We start from the raw sequence: 17,880 nt of genomic DNA, 5'->3' as shown, positions 1-17,880 counted from the left end.
ATGAATAAATCTGTTAAACTTAAAACATTTCCCCAACTGATTTTCGTAGTAACTGCATGATTCGTTGTACTAGTTGAATACCGTAACTTTCAATGTTCGAGGTAAACACTGTAACCCAGGTAGATAAATATATATATATCATCCTTGATCGATATTCTTTCTTATCTCTGGTTTTAATGATAACATCAAAAATAAATAATATCTACATTCTTATTTAATATTTATTATTTATTTTTCATTAATATTATCTATGTGCATTTTAAACAATATTAAATCCAGATTTTAAGGTTCAACTGCTTCAAGTGACAGTTAATATTTTAATAGTTAGCTACACAACGTAAGTATTAACTTAACGTAATATTATTGTGTACACAACTACACAATATATTATATTTTCCCGTTGTAATTTCTAATGGACATCAGAATAGAAACTACTGCTAATCACTAATCAGTCAGCTATAATTAAGACAATATACTCACCATGGATCACCAATTAATATTTTTGGAGGGTCATTTTAAAAATTCAGAAAGTTTTCCCAATGAATCTAATTTAAATATTATACATGTTTATCCAAATAAAGTAAAAGCAAAAATGAAATATATACAAATAAATAAAAAAAATAGTATAATTCATTATAAAAAAAAAAATAATAATAATCATTTAGCTGAGGCCGCTATTTAGTGACCATTAAACCTGGCTCAAGGGGTAGGCGATATAGACCCATGCCTAGGGCAATATTTTTCAAAGGCAGCATTTAACATTTTTGTATTATAGATTTGATGTAGTATTTACATATAATGGGTGTAAAACTCAAGTTGTGTTTAAAAACTTGAGCCGGGCCTGGTGACCATAAATAATTGTAATCTTTATAATAGATTATTTTAACTTTTTTAATATATATATTATATATGTATATGCATATTGAGCTGGAAAATTATGTATAATGTATTGTATATTTGTAAAATTATAAAAATTATTTTTTTAATATTTACTTTTTCTTTTCAGAAATTATTTTATTGTCACACTTTAGTGCTGTTAATTTCATAGATGGCTTTTGCATAATATACATTTTTTAAAAACCGAGATTTTAACATGTATTCAAAAGATTATATTTTATCGGTATGTTTATCAAAATATAATATTTTAAAATTTTTATTTAGTTTTAGTTTTTACATTTAATTGGAACTCTATTATTATGTTTTAGACTACAAAGTTTTACAATGAAGAGAATGGTGCTGAATTGGCAGTAATAATAATTTTTGCTCATTACTGTAATTTGATTTACAATATATGTATAAAAATGTTTTTATTTTCACAGAATTTCTTTTCGTTGAGAGATAATTCATCAAAAGAGTGGAACCCAAAAAATACTATTGAGTATCTTCAAAAAGTTGCTGAAGATAATGAACTTGATTTTGAGGGTGAAATAATACTGCACCTAAGGTAATTACTTATTTTTATATTTCAGACTATTAATAATTATAGATTCTATAAAAAAATACTTATCTATGATAATTTTGAAGTGAAAAATTTAAAAATGTATAACATTGTATTATTATTATTATTAAAGCCAAAATTGTTTTAAATGTATCTGTGCTAGAATGTATGTATATGTATATCTTGTGGTTTTAGTGGCCATATGCTATTCAATTAATATTAGGTACTAAATTAAATATTAAAAAATAGTTTAAAATTTGTTACTCGTGTAGTATACCACCTACCATTACTTTGTGTTATTATATGCTACCTAACAGAAAACTTACCTTTTATATTCTTAAAAATGTTATATTCTTAATTCATTTTATTGAAAGAAACTAATGCAAACAATTTTAAGCTTTTTTTCTATTAACATAACTGAAGTGTGTATATGTTTTTGAAAAATGTACTTTATAACCTTCCAAAAAAGGCTGATATACACCATTGGTTAATTGTATTTCTCATACATTGTGTATAGAAGAATGTATAATATCTGTTATTTTTGTCTAACACAGTTATTCATTATAGCATAACAATTATTATTCTTAATTCTAGATCAATGTTATGATTAAATTTATGATTACATACTTTACTAAAATTTATTTAATTAAGTTTTCCAGATAATTGAAAAAAAAATTGTAATTTAATATTTTATATTATATAATATATATGTGATGCCTTTATGATTTTTATACTGTAAAAAGATATCTATGCCTAAAATAAATAAATATTATAATATTATTATTTAAATAACTAAAATGTCTGTTACTTTATTTTAAATTTTTGCAGTGTCCTCAAATCAATAAGAGAAAAAAAATATGATGATGCTTTTAAAGGACAATTGGCAATTTTACAAAACATTGTTAAATATCTTCAGTCTGATAGTGAAAACTGGATGGTGCCCCTTGCTAACACAGTAAATATATAATGATTTTAATAAAATAAGTTAATTTATTATATAAACATTTTATGTTGTAGGTTTGTGTAGATCTTAGATATTTGTTAAATGCGTATGATAAATATGAGTCCACAAACAAAATATTGAAATTGGAAAAATATAATGATTTTCAAAAAAAATATATTGATATAATGATGATGTATTTCCGTATTTGTTCTAATGATATGTAAATTATTTTTCTAACATTAATTATTATAAAACTGTTTTTAGATTTTTTAAGATATTTGTTTTTAAAATTGCAGTCGAGCTCCAGCACGGCAATCTAAACGTTGGACAATAATGTTTATCGTGAATCAGATGTTAAAAGTATATCATAAAATAAAGAAATTTCATTTGACTACAGGTTTGACAAAAACCATTTTCATGTGCCCGGACAAGAATACATTTCCAATAGCACATGCGGTTACCTTTTATTATTATACTGGCTGTAAGGAGATATTTGAAGGAAAATTTAATGATGGTTAGAAACTATATATTTTTTATTTATTACCAAAATTGCACTTTCCATCACCTCATAAAATGCTTAGATCAATTGCGCACACAAAAGTAGCAAAATATTGTACACTTTAATCAAATCTTATAGCCTAAACTACTCGATTTATATAATTTGTAACTATATTATATAAATAAACTAATAGAAATAATACACACAAATAATATGTTAAAAAAAAAAATGTATTTAATTAAATCAATAGTGTTCAGTGGCGGATTTAGGATTTTTTTATGGTGGGTGCTATTTTGTCAATAATAATAGTCCTATAGTACTTATTATGTACTATTTGGGAAAAAAAAAATTAATAATTTGGTGCTTAAACATAATTAAGCAATATAATATGTATAATATATATGAGGAACGAGGAGTGCTTCAGCTCCCATGCATCCCCTCTAAATCCGCCACTGATAGTGTTCAATTTTTACTTCTATAAAAATCATAATATACATATTATTAGTAGTTAATTGAATCAAACTGTATATCCATTTAAGTATCTACTCTAATTATTTTGAAAAGTTTTAATTTATTATCGTAACCATTCTTCTTTGCATATATTATCTAACATTCTTAGCATACCCGGTATTTGCAGCAATGGTTTGTTTGATGAAATAAGTTTAGCATAAACCAGTTTAAATATGAATATTTTTTTCAAACTTACTGTTCAAATTTCATATTTTTAGAAATATTTTGTTTATGTGTAAGTTGTATTCATATTTAAAAATAGAGATACATTTTTTAATTTTTAATATCTTAAAAATTAAAATTGATGCATTATCTTTTAACAATATTTAATTTAACATTTATTAAAATATATTGTGTATTATAAATGGTTGTTGCAGCTAGAGAAAATTTGACAATTGCTTTTGAAGGTTGCCATAGAAACTCAATCAAAAACAAGAAGTTGATTTTGAAGAAACTTATCCCATTAAACATGTTGCAAGTAAATATAATAAATGCTAACTATATTTACATACTACAATAATTTACAAATAAATTATCATCTATTTTTCTTAGGGAATAATGCCATCAAAACATCTTCTCAATAAGTATAATTTGGATGTATTTAAAGATCTGACTGAGTATATTAAGATGGGCAATGTAAAACAATTTAGAGAATGCATTGATGTTAATGAAGTATATTATATGAAATGTGGAGTATATTTATTATTGCAAAAATTAATAAATCTTGTTTACAGAAACTTGTTTAAGAAATTGTAAGCAATTAAATATTTAAGCACTAATAGATATAATAAATAGCACTTGTGTTGTAGCTGTGGATTAAAAAAAAAAACTACTAACTATTAACACTTTCAACGCCGATGACGCGTATTCAATAGAGTTTATTCCATCGGGCTAGTAACATGTATGTTTGTATCGATTTCATTTTAATAAACTCTAAAATGTACACCGGCTGTAGACAATAAACTCTAAATTTAAATCTATAATTGGTTTGAGTTTTTGTTATTTTTAGATTCATGTTATCTAATCATCATGTCATGGTATGACCACTGCAGCGTCACGGTTTTTAACCTACAAAATCATGAGCGGCATTGAAAGTGTTAAAAAATAATAATGAATAACTTAAATTAACTGTCTTATCAAAATTATAAGTTTATGCGTTTTTTGTCAAGACATTAAATAGAACTGTAAAAGATTTAAAATAACACAAGTGCTAAACAAATTTGATTACAATTATTTTAAATTTTTATTTATTTTTTCAGTTTCTTAATTGCTAACAATCATATTATACCAGTTGAAACTATCACAGCAATATTAAAAAAGTTTGATGACCCTGAAACAGATTTTGACAAAGCGCAGTCTTTGTTAGTTAACATGATTTATAGAGGAACACTCCGTGGATATTTGTCACATGCTCACAAAAAAGTTGTATTGAGTAAAAAGGATCCATTCCCCACTGGTAAACAAGTATTTGACAAAGCTACAAAATCCATTAATGAAATTGGACATAATTAGTTTGATTTAATGAATGAAACATGTATTATATTATTATTTCTAAAATAAAATAATTTTTATATATATATTATGACATGTATTTCCAACATTTTTTATAAAATCACTAGCTGTGTAATGAGATTCCTTAGGTTAAAATTAATCCATCAATCTATAGTTTTCTGTTATCCAGTTGAAATATATAATACTAGCACAATTACAACTATTAATTTTTAATTTTTCTGTTCATAAATAATTGATTTTTCAATTTTTTGTGATCCAAAATTAAATGCATAAGTGGACCATTTTATAGAAGTTTAGAAATAAGCTATTAACACCCTTTAAGTTCCGAGGAATTTATTGATATAAATATACAACTTAAACTTTTATTGAAAATAGCCATGTAGTTTTAGAGTTTACACAGGAAACAAACATTTATTTTTTTGTAAATATAAAATAAATAACATATAACGAGATTTTTCAGGTAAATAATAAGTAGTTTTTACTTTATTAATTTTTACGTTATTGTTTCTTTATTTATCTAGGCCATGTATACTAAATTACTAAATACAGTAGGTATATTTATTATAACATAAACACCAAATGGTAAATTTAATATCAAAGGTATTAAATAAATACTGTAATCAATTTAATTTTTTAATTAACAAGTATTTATTTATGAACACGTGGAATGATGAAGTACATATTTTGGTATTAAATATTAAAATAAAATGAACAATTTATTTGGTTTAATGTCTAATATCTTAAACGTAACATAATATTTAGTATATTACTCTAAGACATGAATGTATGTACTGCAAAAATAAAATTTAATAACCTATCCCTTATAATAAGTAGTCTATAAGTTAAAGGATTTTCAAGAATATTAATTTTGTATGAATCATTTTTCATACAATTATTAACAGTAGGCCAAATTTGATCAAATTCTAGAATATGAATGGAAATAAGTCTATGTGTTAATAATTTAATACAATTTATTACATAAAACAATTTTTTTTACAAATAAATGTATATTATAAACTTCTATATGAAATGTGTTGGGAATTGATGTACAAATAAATTGAATAGACCGAGTGAAATAATTAATAATTAGTTAACTTATAGTAATAACACTAATACTACTTGGTAGATTTAAGAACCATCCAATGTATTACATTTTATTGGAGAATTCAAAATCAAAACAAAACTATTCAAAAATAAATATACACATGAATAACACAGAATGTTAGATTACTTATCACCCATCTTCACTTTAGAAGTTATGTATATGCCAACGATTAGCCCAAAAAGACCAATAGCACTTCCAAAAATTTCGACAATCAAAATCTTGACAAATAGCGAAGAGTTTGCTGCATCTGCTAATGCCGCACCTGAACCCACTACTCCAACAGCTATTCCACAAAATAGATTAACCAAACCAACGCTTATACCGGCAGCAAATATTAAATAGCCGGCCATCCAATTTTGATCTCTAATTTGTTGTGCTGTATTCACATTGTCTGTGAACGATTCCAACTGGCCAGACATGACAATTGCAGTGATCAGTCCATAAATAGCTACCGCTTCACAGAAGATGACAGATATAAGATTCTTGGTCTTGATACGTGGTGCTTTCACTCCACCGCCGACGATGCTCACACCAGTCGTATGTATTCCCAACGCAGCCCCAACCACAGACAGGGCAACAGCCAGAGATATACCCAATACAGCCCACATATACGGCGATGTATTGGCTAAGAACCAACCAATACTGATTTGCTCACCTTTACCGGCCAACAGGTAGAACAGTATGATAGCCGACATCAATGTGGATCCCGTTCCGAAGATCGAGTAACCTAATATTGCCCTCAGTCTCATTTTCAATTTCTTTTTTACTTAATCGTTGGTAAAAATGATGCAAGTTAAACACAAACAAAACACATTTAAGTACAAATTATAAAATAATAAAATGTATGCTAATATTTATTACTTAAAAAGTTAAAACTCAAAAGGACTCCGCCCCAAGAACGGCTTAGATAGTTGGACGGTGTAATCAATTCTAGACGCTAAAACATATGTTTTAATTTAATAATAATTCGCATACCATGGTATGTGGTAACACTTGACATTTATTGCTTCCATGAAAACATGTTGCACAGCATATGGTTTTGATAAAGATAAAATTTTATTTATTCTTCACTTGCTCAATCATAATGTCATTATCATAGTCACAGAAGATAGAACGTCAATACGTCATATTAATTTTTTAATTACTACCTATACTCTTTAGTTATTATCACAGAGGCACAAAACAACTCATTAGTCATTTGTCGACTTGTCACTCGTCGTTTTCACATTTCTACTCGTGTTAGTCACCTATACAGTCTTATTCTACTCGTTAATCATTTGTCAGTAATTATCATAATTCAACGTTTTCATTTATTTCTTAACGAATAATTATAATTATTATATCCGGATTTAACTTGCATTTTTAATTCCAATAATCAATAAATATGAGCTATCCAGGATATCCTCCTAACAATCAGGTAAGTTTTTTTTTTAGTTTTTAAACACTAGATAAAGTATTCTTGATGTACACGTACACTATCTATTTATAACTACTATTTTATGAGCAAAAAATCTTATGATGTGCATGCTAGTAGACACAGATTTCAAATGCTTTAATTGGCCAAGACTTAAGAAGATAAAAAAATGACAAATATTTCTTTATAAATATTAAATACAAAACATTTTTTACTAATATGATTCAAAATTAATAATCATTATTCATTAATGTTTGCAAACAAACCTGAAAAGATATTGTATCAAATCTTTGTGTGATACAAATCATTCAATTTGAGAATATCAACTAATTTTATATGCAAATATAAAAACGATTTGAGTACTTATCGATTATCGCGACTACCTAACTTAATAACTGGTAATAAATAAACAATTTGGTTATTGGGGGCTACCTCAGTAAATGACTTCTTTAAAAAGGTGTCAAACATAGTTAAATATGTTTGATGATAATATAAACCAAGGTACAACTATTTATTCTGATCGCTGGCATAAATTAATTATAAAATGTTAGATTTAACCATTTAACTGTTAACTATATTTACAATTTTGTCAATCCTCAAACTGGTGCTGTGATACACAAAATATCAAAAGGTTGTGGGGCTCTTCTAAATGGCGCAACAAGAAACATTGAGGTATGGCTCGTCAACATATTAACATTTATTGGGTTGAATTTATGTGGCATCAAAAGCATGATAATCCATTTGTAGGCATTTTAAATTGCATGGCTGAACATTTTCCTCCTTGAGTTAATTATTAATGTCTAATTTTGAATTTTATTCTTAGTTTTTGTAATAGTTTTAATAATTTTTAATTCATTGTTTTTAAATTACACCACATAAAGAAAGGAAGTCACGATAACCGATGTATTACAAGTACTACAATTTGTTTTATTATTTTTATAGAAAAAGTATATTTGTTGGATTGGTTACTCACTGATAGTTTAAAATAGTAATAACTAAGTATTTATTATCTAGCATGTATTCAAACTACCTATATTATAACTATAATAGGTATTTACTATTAAGTTTTCTTTCATTAATATAGCATTAAGATTATTATGTACAAGGGCTATTCCAAAATCAACCTCCGAAGTGAAAAATATTTTTTTTTAAAACCAAAAACATTAATTTTTTGCACAAAATAGTTTTGTTAACATCTAAATTATTTTTCTAAATAGTCTGTTTAATTCTACACATTTTTGGTAACGTGGGACAAGCTTTTGTATACCCTCCTTAAAAAATGGCATCGCCAGTGCATTGAGGCATTGGTTCACACCGTTCATAAGTTTCTCATTACTTCCAAAATGTTGAGGTACAATGGACCATTTCAATTTTGAGAAAAGGTGATAATCACTTGTTGCTAAATCAGGACTGCAGGAAGGGTGATCAAAAATATCCCAAATTGACTCCTCCACTAAAGTTTTTTTAAATGTTCAATAAATGATTTCTTGAATTGACACGTTGGATCTTGTGGACATCTGTGAGCTGTTTTGGGACCCAACAGGCATAGAACTTGTGGTAACCTAAGTTTTTAAACATGATTCTGTATAGAGTTGTTATGAGCTGCACCATTTCCTTCAGCTTGCAAAAAACGAATTACACTTCGTACCTCAAAGGCAGCAGGAGATAAAATTGTATTCTCCGTGTTAAAACGGCAACTATTGGAAAAATACTGAATAAAAACTGTCAAAACTTAGCATATTATTAGAGAATAATGTACTGATTGCAACAATCCGTCACGGAAGTGCACGTATGCAATTGTAACACATCAAAGGTTGATTTTGGAATAGCCCTCATACTAATAACTATTAACACTTTCATTCTTAATATTGTATGGATAAATTTATCCTTATAGTTTATTATAGTTGTTAACAGTTTTCATAAGTTTTAGCATTGATTATATTATATAATCAATGGTTTTAGTAATGCCTTTATTAGTATAATAGCACTAATAGTGTCACCTCTGATTTTTATTACTTAATATTTCATTAAGTAGTTCTAGTAATTGGTTAATTTAGTATTGCTTTTTTACAAGACAACTTTTTTTATTAAATTCTATTTTTGTAGACTTTAGGTAAATTTACATTAAAATGTTAGTATGTCATTAGTTTACTTTTATACATACTTAATTATTATTGAATTAATAATATTATAAGCACTTTTTTTGTTCAATATATTATCTATTTAATGCATAAATATGAAAACTGTTGGCAACAGTAATAATATTGACAAATATATTTTTACACATACCGTAGATTAGATAAAGAATTAATATTGTAGATATAATATTATACTGATTTCATATTAAAAAAAAAATCTACATTGTTTAAATTAAGATTGGTAATAAATATGATTGCTTTTATAAAAGTAATTATTGAAGTAGGAATATATTTATTTATTTAACTATATTATGTACAATTTGTGTACTTATAATTAGGAACAACACATTTCACATAATTTCTAGTCAAATTGAAAATACCTAACACAATTATATTAAAATACAAACCTTATTATTTAATATATTGTATTGTGTATATTTTTTATTAAATATAAATTATGATAAAAACCCACTTTTATACTTTTGTAGAAGCTGAATGTTAATATATTTAGTTTTTACCTAGTTAACTTATTTTATGAACTATTTTGTTTTTTGGTAGGGATTCCCTGGCCAACCTGGAGTGCAACAGCCTGGTTCTCAGTTACCCTATCCACCATATCCCGGAGGTAATGTAGGACAACAAGGGTATCCAATGCCAAGTGCTTATCCACCAGGCCAACCTAGCTATCCCCAACAGAGCCCATATCCTCCTCAAATTGGTCAGTATCCACCACAACCATCTGGACAGTTCCTACCTCAATCTGGTCCTTATACTCCAAATCCACCAATGTATCCATCATCAGCTGTACCTAGCCAATACCCATCATCGACTATAACAGGTCAATATCCATCCACTAACCCTGGCCAATATCCACCACAGGCCTCCGCATATCCAAATGCCCAACTGCCTTCTAGTTATGCACCTCAGTCAGCTGCCTACCCAACTCAATCAGCTTATCCACCCACTCAACAAACATCTTCAATTTATCCAAATATGACAGCTGGTGGTTATAATAGTGGTTCTCAAGTTCCACCACAAGCAGCATATCCACCTATTAGCACTCCTGCTCATTATCAACCATTGAGCAGCTCACCTGCTCAAAAAAAGGTGAGATTTCAATAATTTCTTTTTAAATATATAAAAAATGAATGATATATTTATTATGATTCCAATTAAGATTGATGGTTCAATATATTTTTATTAAATTATCAATGAGTTACAGATATTTAATTTAAATTTGTTTTTTAAAATTTATTTTATTAATAACTTAGTAAAAATTGATAACAATTAGGTACAATATTTTCTTTTGAAACTTTCCATTTTTTAATACTCATATTAAAACTTTATCAAGTCAATAATAAAATAATAATTTCATTATTTATTCTTGACCTTATATCTGGTATTAATAAATACATGCAATTTCGCAAATTTTAATTATGTACAATATGTTTATGGATGTAACTAATAATTATATATGATCAAATATTGTTAATTAGTGTTTATTCTGCATATATTTACAGAATAACAGTAAGTTCTGAAGAATACTGATACAGATGAATACCCCATTAATGTCTCACCTTCATAAATACTTTATTTAATCATACTCATGTTAATTAACGTTAAAAGCCTATCACTTAGATAATACTAATAGCATTATAATTGGCTTTTTATATTGTTCAAAAATTATTCATTCACTATGTTTTAATAATATTAATTTTTATAACCAGTAACTTAAGTTATTTATTGCTGATTTGTTAATTAATTTAGTATATAACATTAGTTCAATAATTAGTTTAAAATAGAATTATGATTTACAAAAATTTTACTGTATGAATGTATTTAAGTATGTTTTGCATATTGAAAAACCTTCTGTTTTATTTTAGTCTAATCCAACAGTTCGTCCAGCTAATCCATTTGATCCACGTCGTGATGCTGAAATATTGCGTAAAGCTATGAAAGGGTTTGGAACTGATGAAAAATCAATCATACAGGTCTTGGCTCATAGAGTTAATTCTCAAAGACAGGAAATAGCAATTCAATTCAAGACTATGTATGGCAAAGTAAGTAATACACTATTTTTGTTGAGCTTATGACGTGTAAGTTTTGATTACATAATTATTTATTATATAATATTTATTTGTTTGATAAAATATTGTTTTATTATTTTAGGATTTGATATCTGATTTGAAAAGTGAACTAAGTGGAAAGTTTGAAGATCTGATTGTCGCACTCATGACACCTACTTATGATTTTCTCGCTAAAGAAATTCACAATGCTATTGATGGTATTGGCACTAATGAAGAAACAATAATTGAAATCATATGTACTGCTTCTAATGCTGAAATTAATAACATAAAAATGGCATACCATAAATGTAGGTTTAATTTAGTTAATAGTCAATATAAAAATGATTAGTATTAATATATTATATTTTTCTAGTATTTGGAAATGACTTAGAAAAAGAGCTTATGGGAGAAACATCAGGAAGTTTCCGGCGATTATTAGTGTCGCTTTGTCAGGTTGGTTTTTTTTTTGGAACTTCTCTTTGATAATAATATAAGTTTATTTTTATTTGGGTAGGGGCAACGTAATGAAAATACATTTGTTGATGTTGCATCTGCACAAGCTGATGCACAAAACTTGTTACAAGCTGGTAAATAATTTCATTATAAAAAAATATAAATCAGTAGTGTTTCAATCATCTTAACTTCATAGGCGAATTACAATTTGGAACGGATGAGTCTACATTCAACATGATTTTATGTAGCCGTAGTTTCTGTCAACTACAACAAGTATTTTTGGAATATCATCGTCTAACTGGAAGAGAATTTGAAGATGTTATCAAAAGTGAATTCAGTGGTGATATTGAAAATGGACTTAAAGCGATTGGTAAAAATTTGAAAATTTCCTTTTTAAACTGTATATTAGATATAAACTGTTATATCATTCTATAGTGAAATCTGTAAGAGATAAAAGTGCATACTATGCCAAACGTTTACATGAAAGTATGGCTGGTTTTGGCACAAATGACAGAACACTGATTCGTATTGTTGCAACTCGTTGTGAAATTGACATGGTCGATATAAAAAATGCTTACATGTCGATGTATGGGAAATCTTTGGAAACTGATATTGCGGTAAGAATTTGTTTGTTTCTTTTACATATCAGGTATATTATTAAGTAATGGTGTGTAATTAAATTTCATAATCATTTTAATTTTGATAATTATTCTAAAGTCGTAATAATTAAATAATTTTAATTTACTGATAATCATAATTATAAAAATAAAAATATAATATTTATCCTGACTTGAAAATTGAGTTTTCATTTAAACAAAAATTGTCAACATTAATTTATTAGAATAAATATAATTATTGTATGCTATCATTTTAAATTGTATTACAATAATTAAAAAATAAGTTGGTATATTATATGCAATAATATTGAAACAGATGAATATTAGTTAAAACTATAAGTCCAAAATCATCGTGTATTCAAAAATAAATGATTAATTTTATAATAGATGAGCTCTTCTACTAATCACTGTTATATCTATTGTATTAGCTTTCAAATTTAATTATTTTATCAAAAGTTTAATTTAGATAATACTAGATTGATTTGAGTCTGTAACTAGTTTAATAACTATTATTTTTAATGAACTTATAATAAACTTGCAATAATCAACATGTTTTGTGATTACTTTACTATACAGGTTAAACTTAATGTTAAATATGTTCAAGATTTTTATTCTAGCTTCAAATGTTCATATTTATTACCTATCTAATTAATTCAGACTCCATTAATATAATAATTTTTTTTATTATTATTACCTATATTTTCTCAAAACAGTTAAAACTATCACCAAGAAATTCTTTTACAGTCTAGAAAAGTATTGACAACATATATAAACCTAATTTAAAATTTGTTTTGTTTTATTTATGCGAATCAACAGTCTGATACATTTATGGTGAGTTGCTGCATGTGTAGAGAATGAAAAATATGTCAGCTATAGTGATCGATTGCTGAATTGCCTGAATTATTAACTAATATTTAAAAAATGTAGTTTGCTTGGTCTAATTTTAACCAAAGTCTGAAAGTTGTTAGTTTTGCACACATCCATTGAAAACCAGAAGAAACTTAACCTATTTCATTAAAATATATATTTACTTAATTTGTATTTAAGGCTTCTACAGAAATCTTAAAAGTTAATTGATCAATTTTATGTTACAGGACGATACATCAGGTGACTACAAAAAATGTCTGACGGCTCTAGTTGTTGGCTAAAATAACTATACATATAATCTTATACAGTATTCTATTTATATAATCATTAATACATTTTACGCCTTTTGCATTATTTAATATTGAAATCTAAAATTGATATATAATATTTTCAATATTTGCATTTAATATTAATAATGTTTTCATAAATATGTTTACTCATTCTTATAGCAAGATTTCATATATAATAATTAAATTTCATATTTCATTCTTTTTTTTTTTTTTGCTATGAATTTAAGCATAATATAAATGTTGGTATTTAATAATTAAACACTTTGGGCTTGGGTATTTAAAAAATAAAGGTAATTTTTAATATTACATAAATATATAATATATTATAGGCATTTCTATTTTTTTTACAAATTTGACACACAGTATACATTTAAACTCTCTTTGTCAAATTACATTATGTCAATTGTTTTATTATTATTGAAGATTTGTTAATTCTTTCTTTATTTTTCTATATTGTTATTTAAATAAATAAACCAAATTAAAATTATTAGTGGCATCTGCTTGATATTTGTCATATAAAATTATTTTAAGTAATACAAATATTATAGTTTTTAAGCAGGGTAAATATGTGCCACTCATTAACAATTATTGTAAAACACTGGAAGAATTTTATAAACTCAGTGTTTATGACTTTTATAAGTCTTAAAATTGGTGCTTGCTAATTTAATATTAATTTGTTATTATACTTGAATTATTATACAAATTTTAATTGTAATTGCATTTAACATTTGATATTTATAAATTATGATTAATTTATTAATAAATGTATAAATTTGCATGGTGGCGTTATCAACTTAATATTATAGCAATACCTTAATGTTACTTTTGTTATTGTAATACCTTTTTAGTAAAATAATTTTAAATTTAACCATTTACTTTAAAATTTCTTATTGATTAAAATAATATAGTATTATAACTATTATAATTATAATCATATGAAAAATTAGTTACAAAACTAAAATCTACAATTTAATATCTAACTCAATAACATATGTTGTAACGTCACTGGCTTATTAGTTATTTGTTATTCTTTCTGTTAAAATTCTACAATGTGTTTTTTTTTTACAATATACTTGCTATATTTTTGTCTTTTAATGTTATATAATAAAATTTCATTACATAACAATTTTAAAATTGCTGTTAGAGTTTTTATAGAATTACCTTTTTTTTGATCTTATTATGTAATAGTGGTTGTCGCATGTGACAGAAGATGATAAAATTATGTCTCTGTTTTGGTGATGAATGACAGTGATATGTAACTTAGACCACTTTTTGGGGAGGAGGGGAGGTGATTTGCATAGGTGCAAGTAGAGCTCTATTTCTGGGTAGGCTAAATTGATACCTATTAATGACCCATGGGGGGTTCCAGTCCCTATCTCAGAGACCTTTATCTGATGGATAAATAAATGTGGTTTTACGGATTTTGTCTCTCTATATCAGTGTTATATTGCTTATATCTGAATTTTGTGGTTACAGCCAGTGTAGGTATCAACTTACTTTAATTTATGATTACAGTTGAATTTTCATGCCTTTTTTTTTATTATTATTATTAACGTCTTCGCTCGTGTTGTGCACTTGGCGTTGCCTATAGAATTTTCTCTATTCCTTCCTTAATGAAAAGATTTAGATACATTTTTTTTAATTTTTCTCGATTATTATACCACAAGTACATATAAGAATATTTGAAATTTATACTTTAAAAAGTATACTTATTAACATTATTTTGCTACTTATCTGAGTTGCACATACACACAAGGCACAATATATTGAAACTGAATAGCATTGTAGTGTTATGGTCTATGCCTGTTTATTTCTAAACACAGTAGCTACGTAATTATATTTTCTTACTTATTATATACCTAACTTTAAATTTATGACAACATTTCTCGATTGTTAAAATAGTTACGAAATAGATTATTTTTTTCTTTATGTTAGAATCAATAGTAGGCAGTAGCAGTAGGTAAGCTCCCATCCTTTTTTATTATTTATAGCGTAACTATACCTACTAAATTGTATTTTTAGCAATATATTTTTGAATACGCTTTAACATAGATACAATATTTATTTTATCTGATTCTATAAATAAATATTCCAAATAATAGCTAGGTGGAAAGTAAAATAATTTTTTTTTATTTATTTGTTAGAAAGAACTGTAGAACATTTACAATCTGTATACATAATAATATAATAAACAAATTGGATAATAATGAAATAAGCGTGGTAGTAGAAGATAGCGTCTATTGACACTAGTACACTAGCTACTTCAAATTAGTTTTGTTTATTTTATTTGTTTTTAGGCTATTTAAACATAAAAATCCATGAGATCATTTTCGTTTGAAACGTGTAGATAGATTAACAGGAATAGTGGCATAGGATATATTTGATATAAATAACTGGAGTTAATTTTTTTTTGTTATATTAATACGTTCCAAATGAGTATTATGATAGGATAGTTGATATTATTGGAGATAAGAAGGTAATGAGTTTATCGATGACGATAACGAGGAGTGAGATAAAAGGAGTAATAGTGATTTAAATTTATCAAGAAAGGATGACAGTTTAAGATAGAGCTGGTATAAGTGACTGAGTTAGTTTCGCTTATAAACGTTCGAATGATTTTTGGCATTTTTTTTTTTTTTTACTTGAACATTACATAAGAGATATTCATAATTTATATTGTTTTTGTAGATAATTTACTTAGGTTCGATGTCTTCAGACACAAAATAATTATGAATTCGTTTTTAAATACAATAAAGTATTAATTACTATGACTAATTTATAGAAAAAACTTTTAACTATACTGTATTGAACGTCTATACGTCTTATAAAAAAATGTTAAATACATTATCGAGCAGTGTGTAGTGTGTTATTTATACCTAGGCTATTGATAAAATATGTATTAAAAATATTAAATGTGTTGACTCTACGTTGAAAGAAAATTAACAACGAAAAAAACTACAAAATATATAGGTAGTAGATAATATATTAATACATTTTATTATAATTGTTTTTTTTTTTAATTCATCAATCAATTTTAATTCATTTTTTAATTGAACATGATAAGAAAAAACCAAGTTAAAATTTGAAGTATAGAGTTTAATAGTTTATATTATTATTACTAAAGGGATTGGAATTATCTTAAGTCAGTTGATTTTTTAGATTATTCTGTCGATTGAAATATGTAATTTGTGGATTGTACAACCTCTGTAGTTGGCCAGATGTGGACTATTACAGAGGATGCATTTGGATAGATCTGATGATTTTTTGACAACTGTTTGAAGGATGAAGTTCACTGCATGAAAGGCTGACTGGTGGGAGACACGAGGCTCTTCTATTTTTATTTTTACATAACAGAGGAGATCAACTTTGAAAATTTCTTTGATGTTAATGATGATATTAGGTTCTAGATCGATAAAAAACAGTGGAAGTGGAAATTAGGTATTAAGTTATAAGACTGGTTACGTTTTTTGGATATCTAGAGTTCTTATTTTCGCTTGTTTAGTGTAATGTGTGGTGATGGTGAATATTTCGTATTACAGCTCTAAACACTTTTCTTGTCTGAGATGGCAGGTAAATACGGAAGTGTGCATTATTAGACTAAGAAAATTTGACTACAATTTTTTAAATAATTCAATTGTGCTTGTAGCCAGTTTTTTTGCTATTAATTAAACTTTTACATGAAAAATGATCACATTTTGTTATTTCAATTATTTGTAAACAGAAAGAGCTAAAGTCATGATTATAACTATCCAAATAAATATTAAAGGTGGAGGTTTTGATTTGATAATAATTGGCTCTTTGTATTATTCTATGCTGACGTTTGAGTATAGTCGGAATCAGTGGGTTTATTTACCGTAAGTAACGATAAAAAACGATTTTTCGATACGTAGGTTGCTTTTTTTTTATTATTTTAAGGTGATTGAAACGGAGAAAAGAGTAATTTAAATTTTGCAGGAGAGTTAAAATCATCACAAAGACCGGTTATAGTCGGAGAAGTTGGAGATTTATTTGGCACGTTCTGTATGTGA

The 17,880-nt window shown here is 26.2% G+C and overlaps 3 protein-coding genes across 6 annotated transcripts; 2 read left to right on the top strand and 1 right to left on the bottom strand.

The window, feature by feature from the left end:
• The first annotated feature begins 202 nt into the window (after positions 1-202).
• LOC113553617 (PCI domain-containing protein 2) lies at positions 203-4,969 on the top strand. The gene is made up of 10 exons (XM_026957024.1): positions 203-337; positions 1,007-1,120; positions 1,206-1,247; positions 1,320-1,444; positions 2,267-2,393; positions 2,456-2,601; positions 2,678-2,895; positions 3,768-3,868; positions 3,943-4,142; positions 4,650-4,969. The coding sequence occupies exons 2-10, from the start codon at positions 1,094-1,096 to the stop codon at positions 4,900-4,902; spliced, it is 1,239 nt and encodes a 412-aa protein (XP_026812825.1). The 5' UTR covers positions 203-337; positions 1,007-1,093; the 3' UTR covers positions 4,903-4,969.
• Positions 4,970-5,855: 886 nt separating this feature from the next.
• On the bottom strand, positions 5,856-6,905 carry LOC113550937 (V-type proton ATPase 21 kDa proteolipid subunit). Its single transcript, XM_026952901.1, has one exon. It carries the CDS (start codon positions 6,754-6,756, stop codon positions 6,130-6,132), a length of 627 nt encoding a protein of 208 aa, XP_026808702.1. The 5' UTR covers positions 6,757-6,905; the 3' UTR covers positions 5,856-6,129.
• A 188-nt stretch (positions 6,906-7,093) lies between these two features.
• Positions 7,094-14,626, top strand: LOC113550936 (annexin B9-like). 4 transcript variants are annotated; one of them, XM_026952896.1, is made up of 10 exons: positions 7,094-7,424; positions 10,118-10,666; positions 11,443-11,619; positions 11,729-11,933; positions 11,999-12,078; positions 12,140-12,212; positions 12,275-12,448; positions 12,514-12,695; positions 13,512-13,526; positions 13,790-14,625. In XM_026952896.1, exons 1-10 carry the CDS (start codon positions 7,392-7,394, stop codon positions 13,841-13,843), a joined length of 1,542 nt encoding a protein of 513 aa, XP_026808697.1. In that variant the 5' UTR covers positions 7,094-7,391; the 3' UTR covers positions 13,844-14,625. The 4 variants fall into 4 exon arrangements, with proteins under 4 accessions (XP_026808697.1, XP_026808700.1, XP_026808698.1 ...); XM_026952898.1 differs by lacking the exon at positions 7,094-7,424 and adding an exon at positions 8,069-8,093; XM_026952899.1 differs by lacking the exon at positions 10,118-10,666 and having other exon boundaries at positions 7,096-7,424; positions 13,790-14,626.
• The last annotated feature ends 3,254 nt before the right edge of the window (positions 14,627-17,880 follow it).

The sequence above is a fragment of the Rhopalosiphum maidis genome, chromosome 2 (genome assembly GCF_003676215.2).
Source record: "Rhopalosiphum maidis isolate BTI-1 chromosome 2, ASM367621v3, whole genome shotgun sequence".
Lineage (NCBI taxonomy): Eukaryota > Metazoa > Arthropoda > Insecta > Hemiptera > Aphididae > Rhopalosiphum > Rhopalosiphum maidis.
This window is presented reverse-complemented; position numbering and strand designations above follow the sequence as displayed.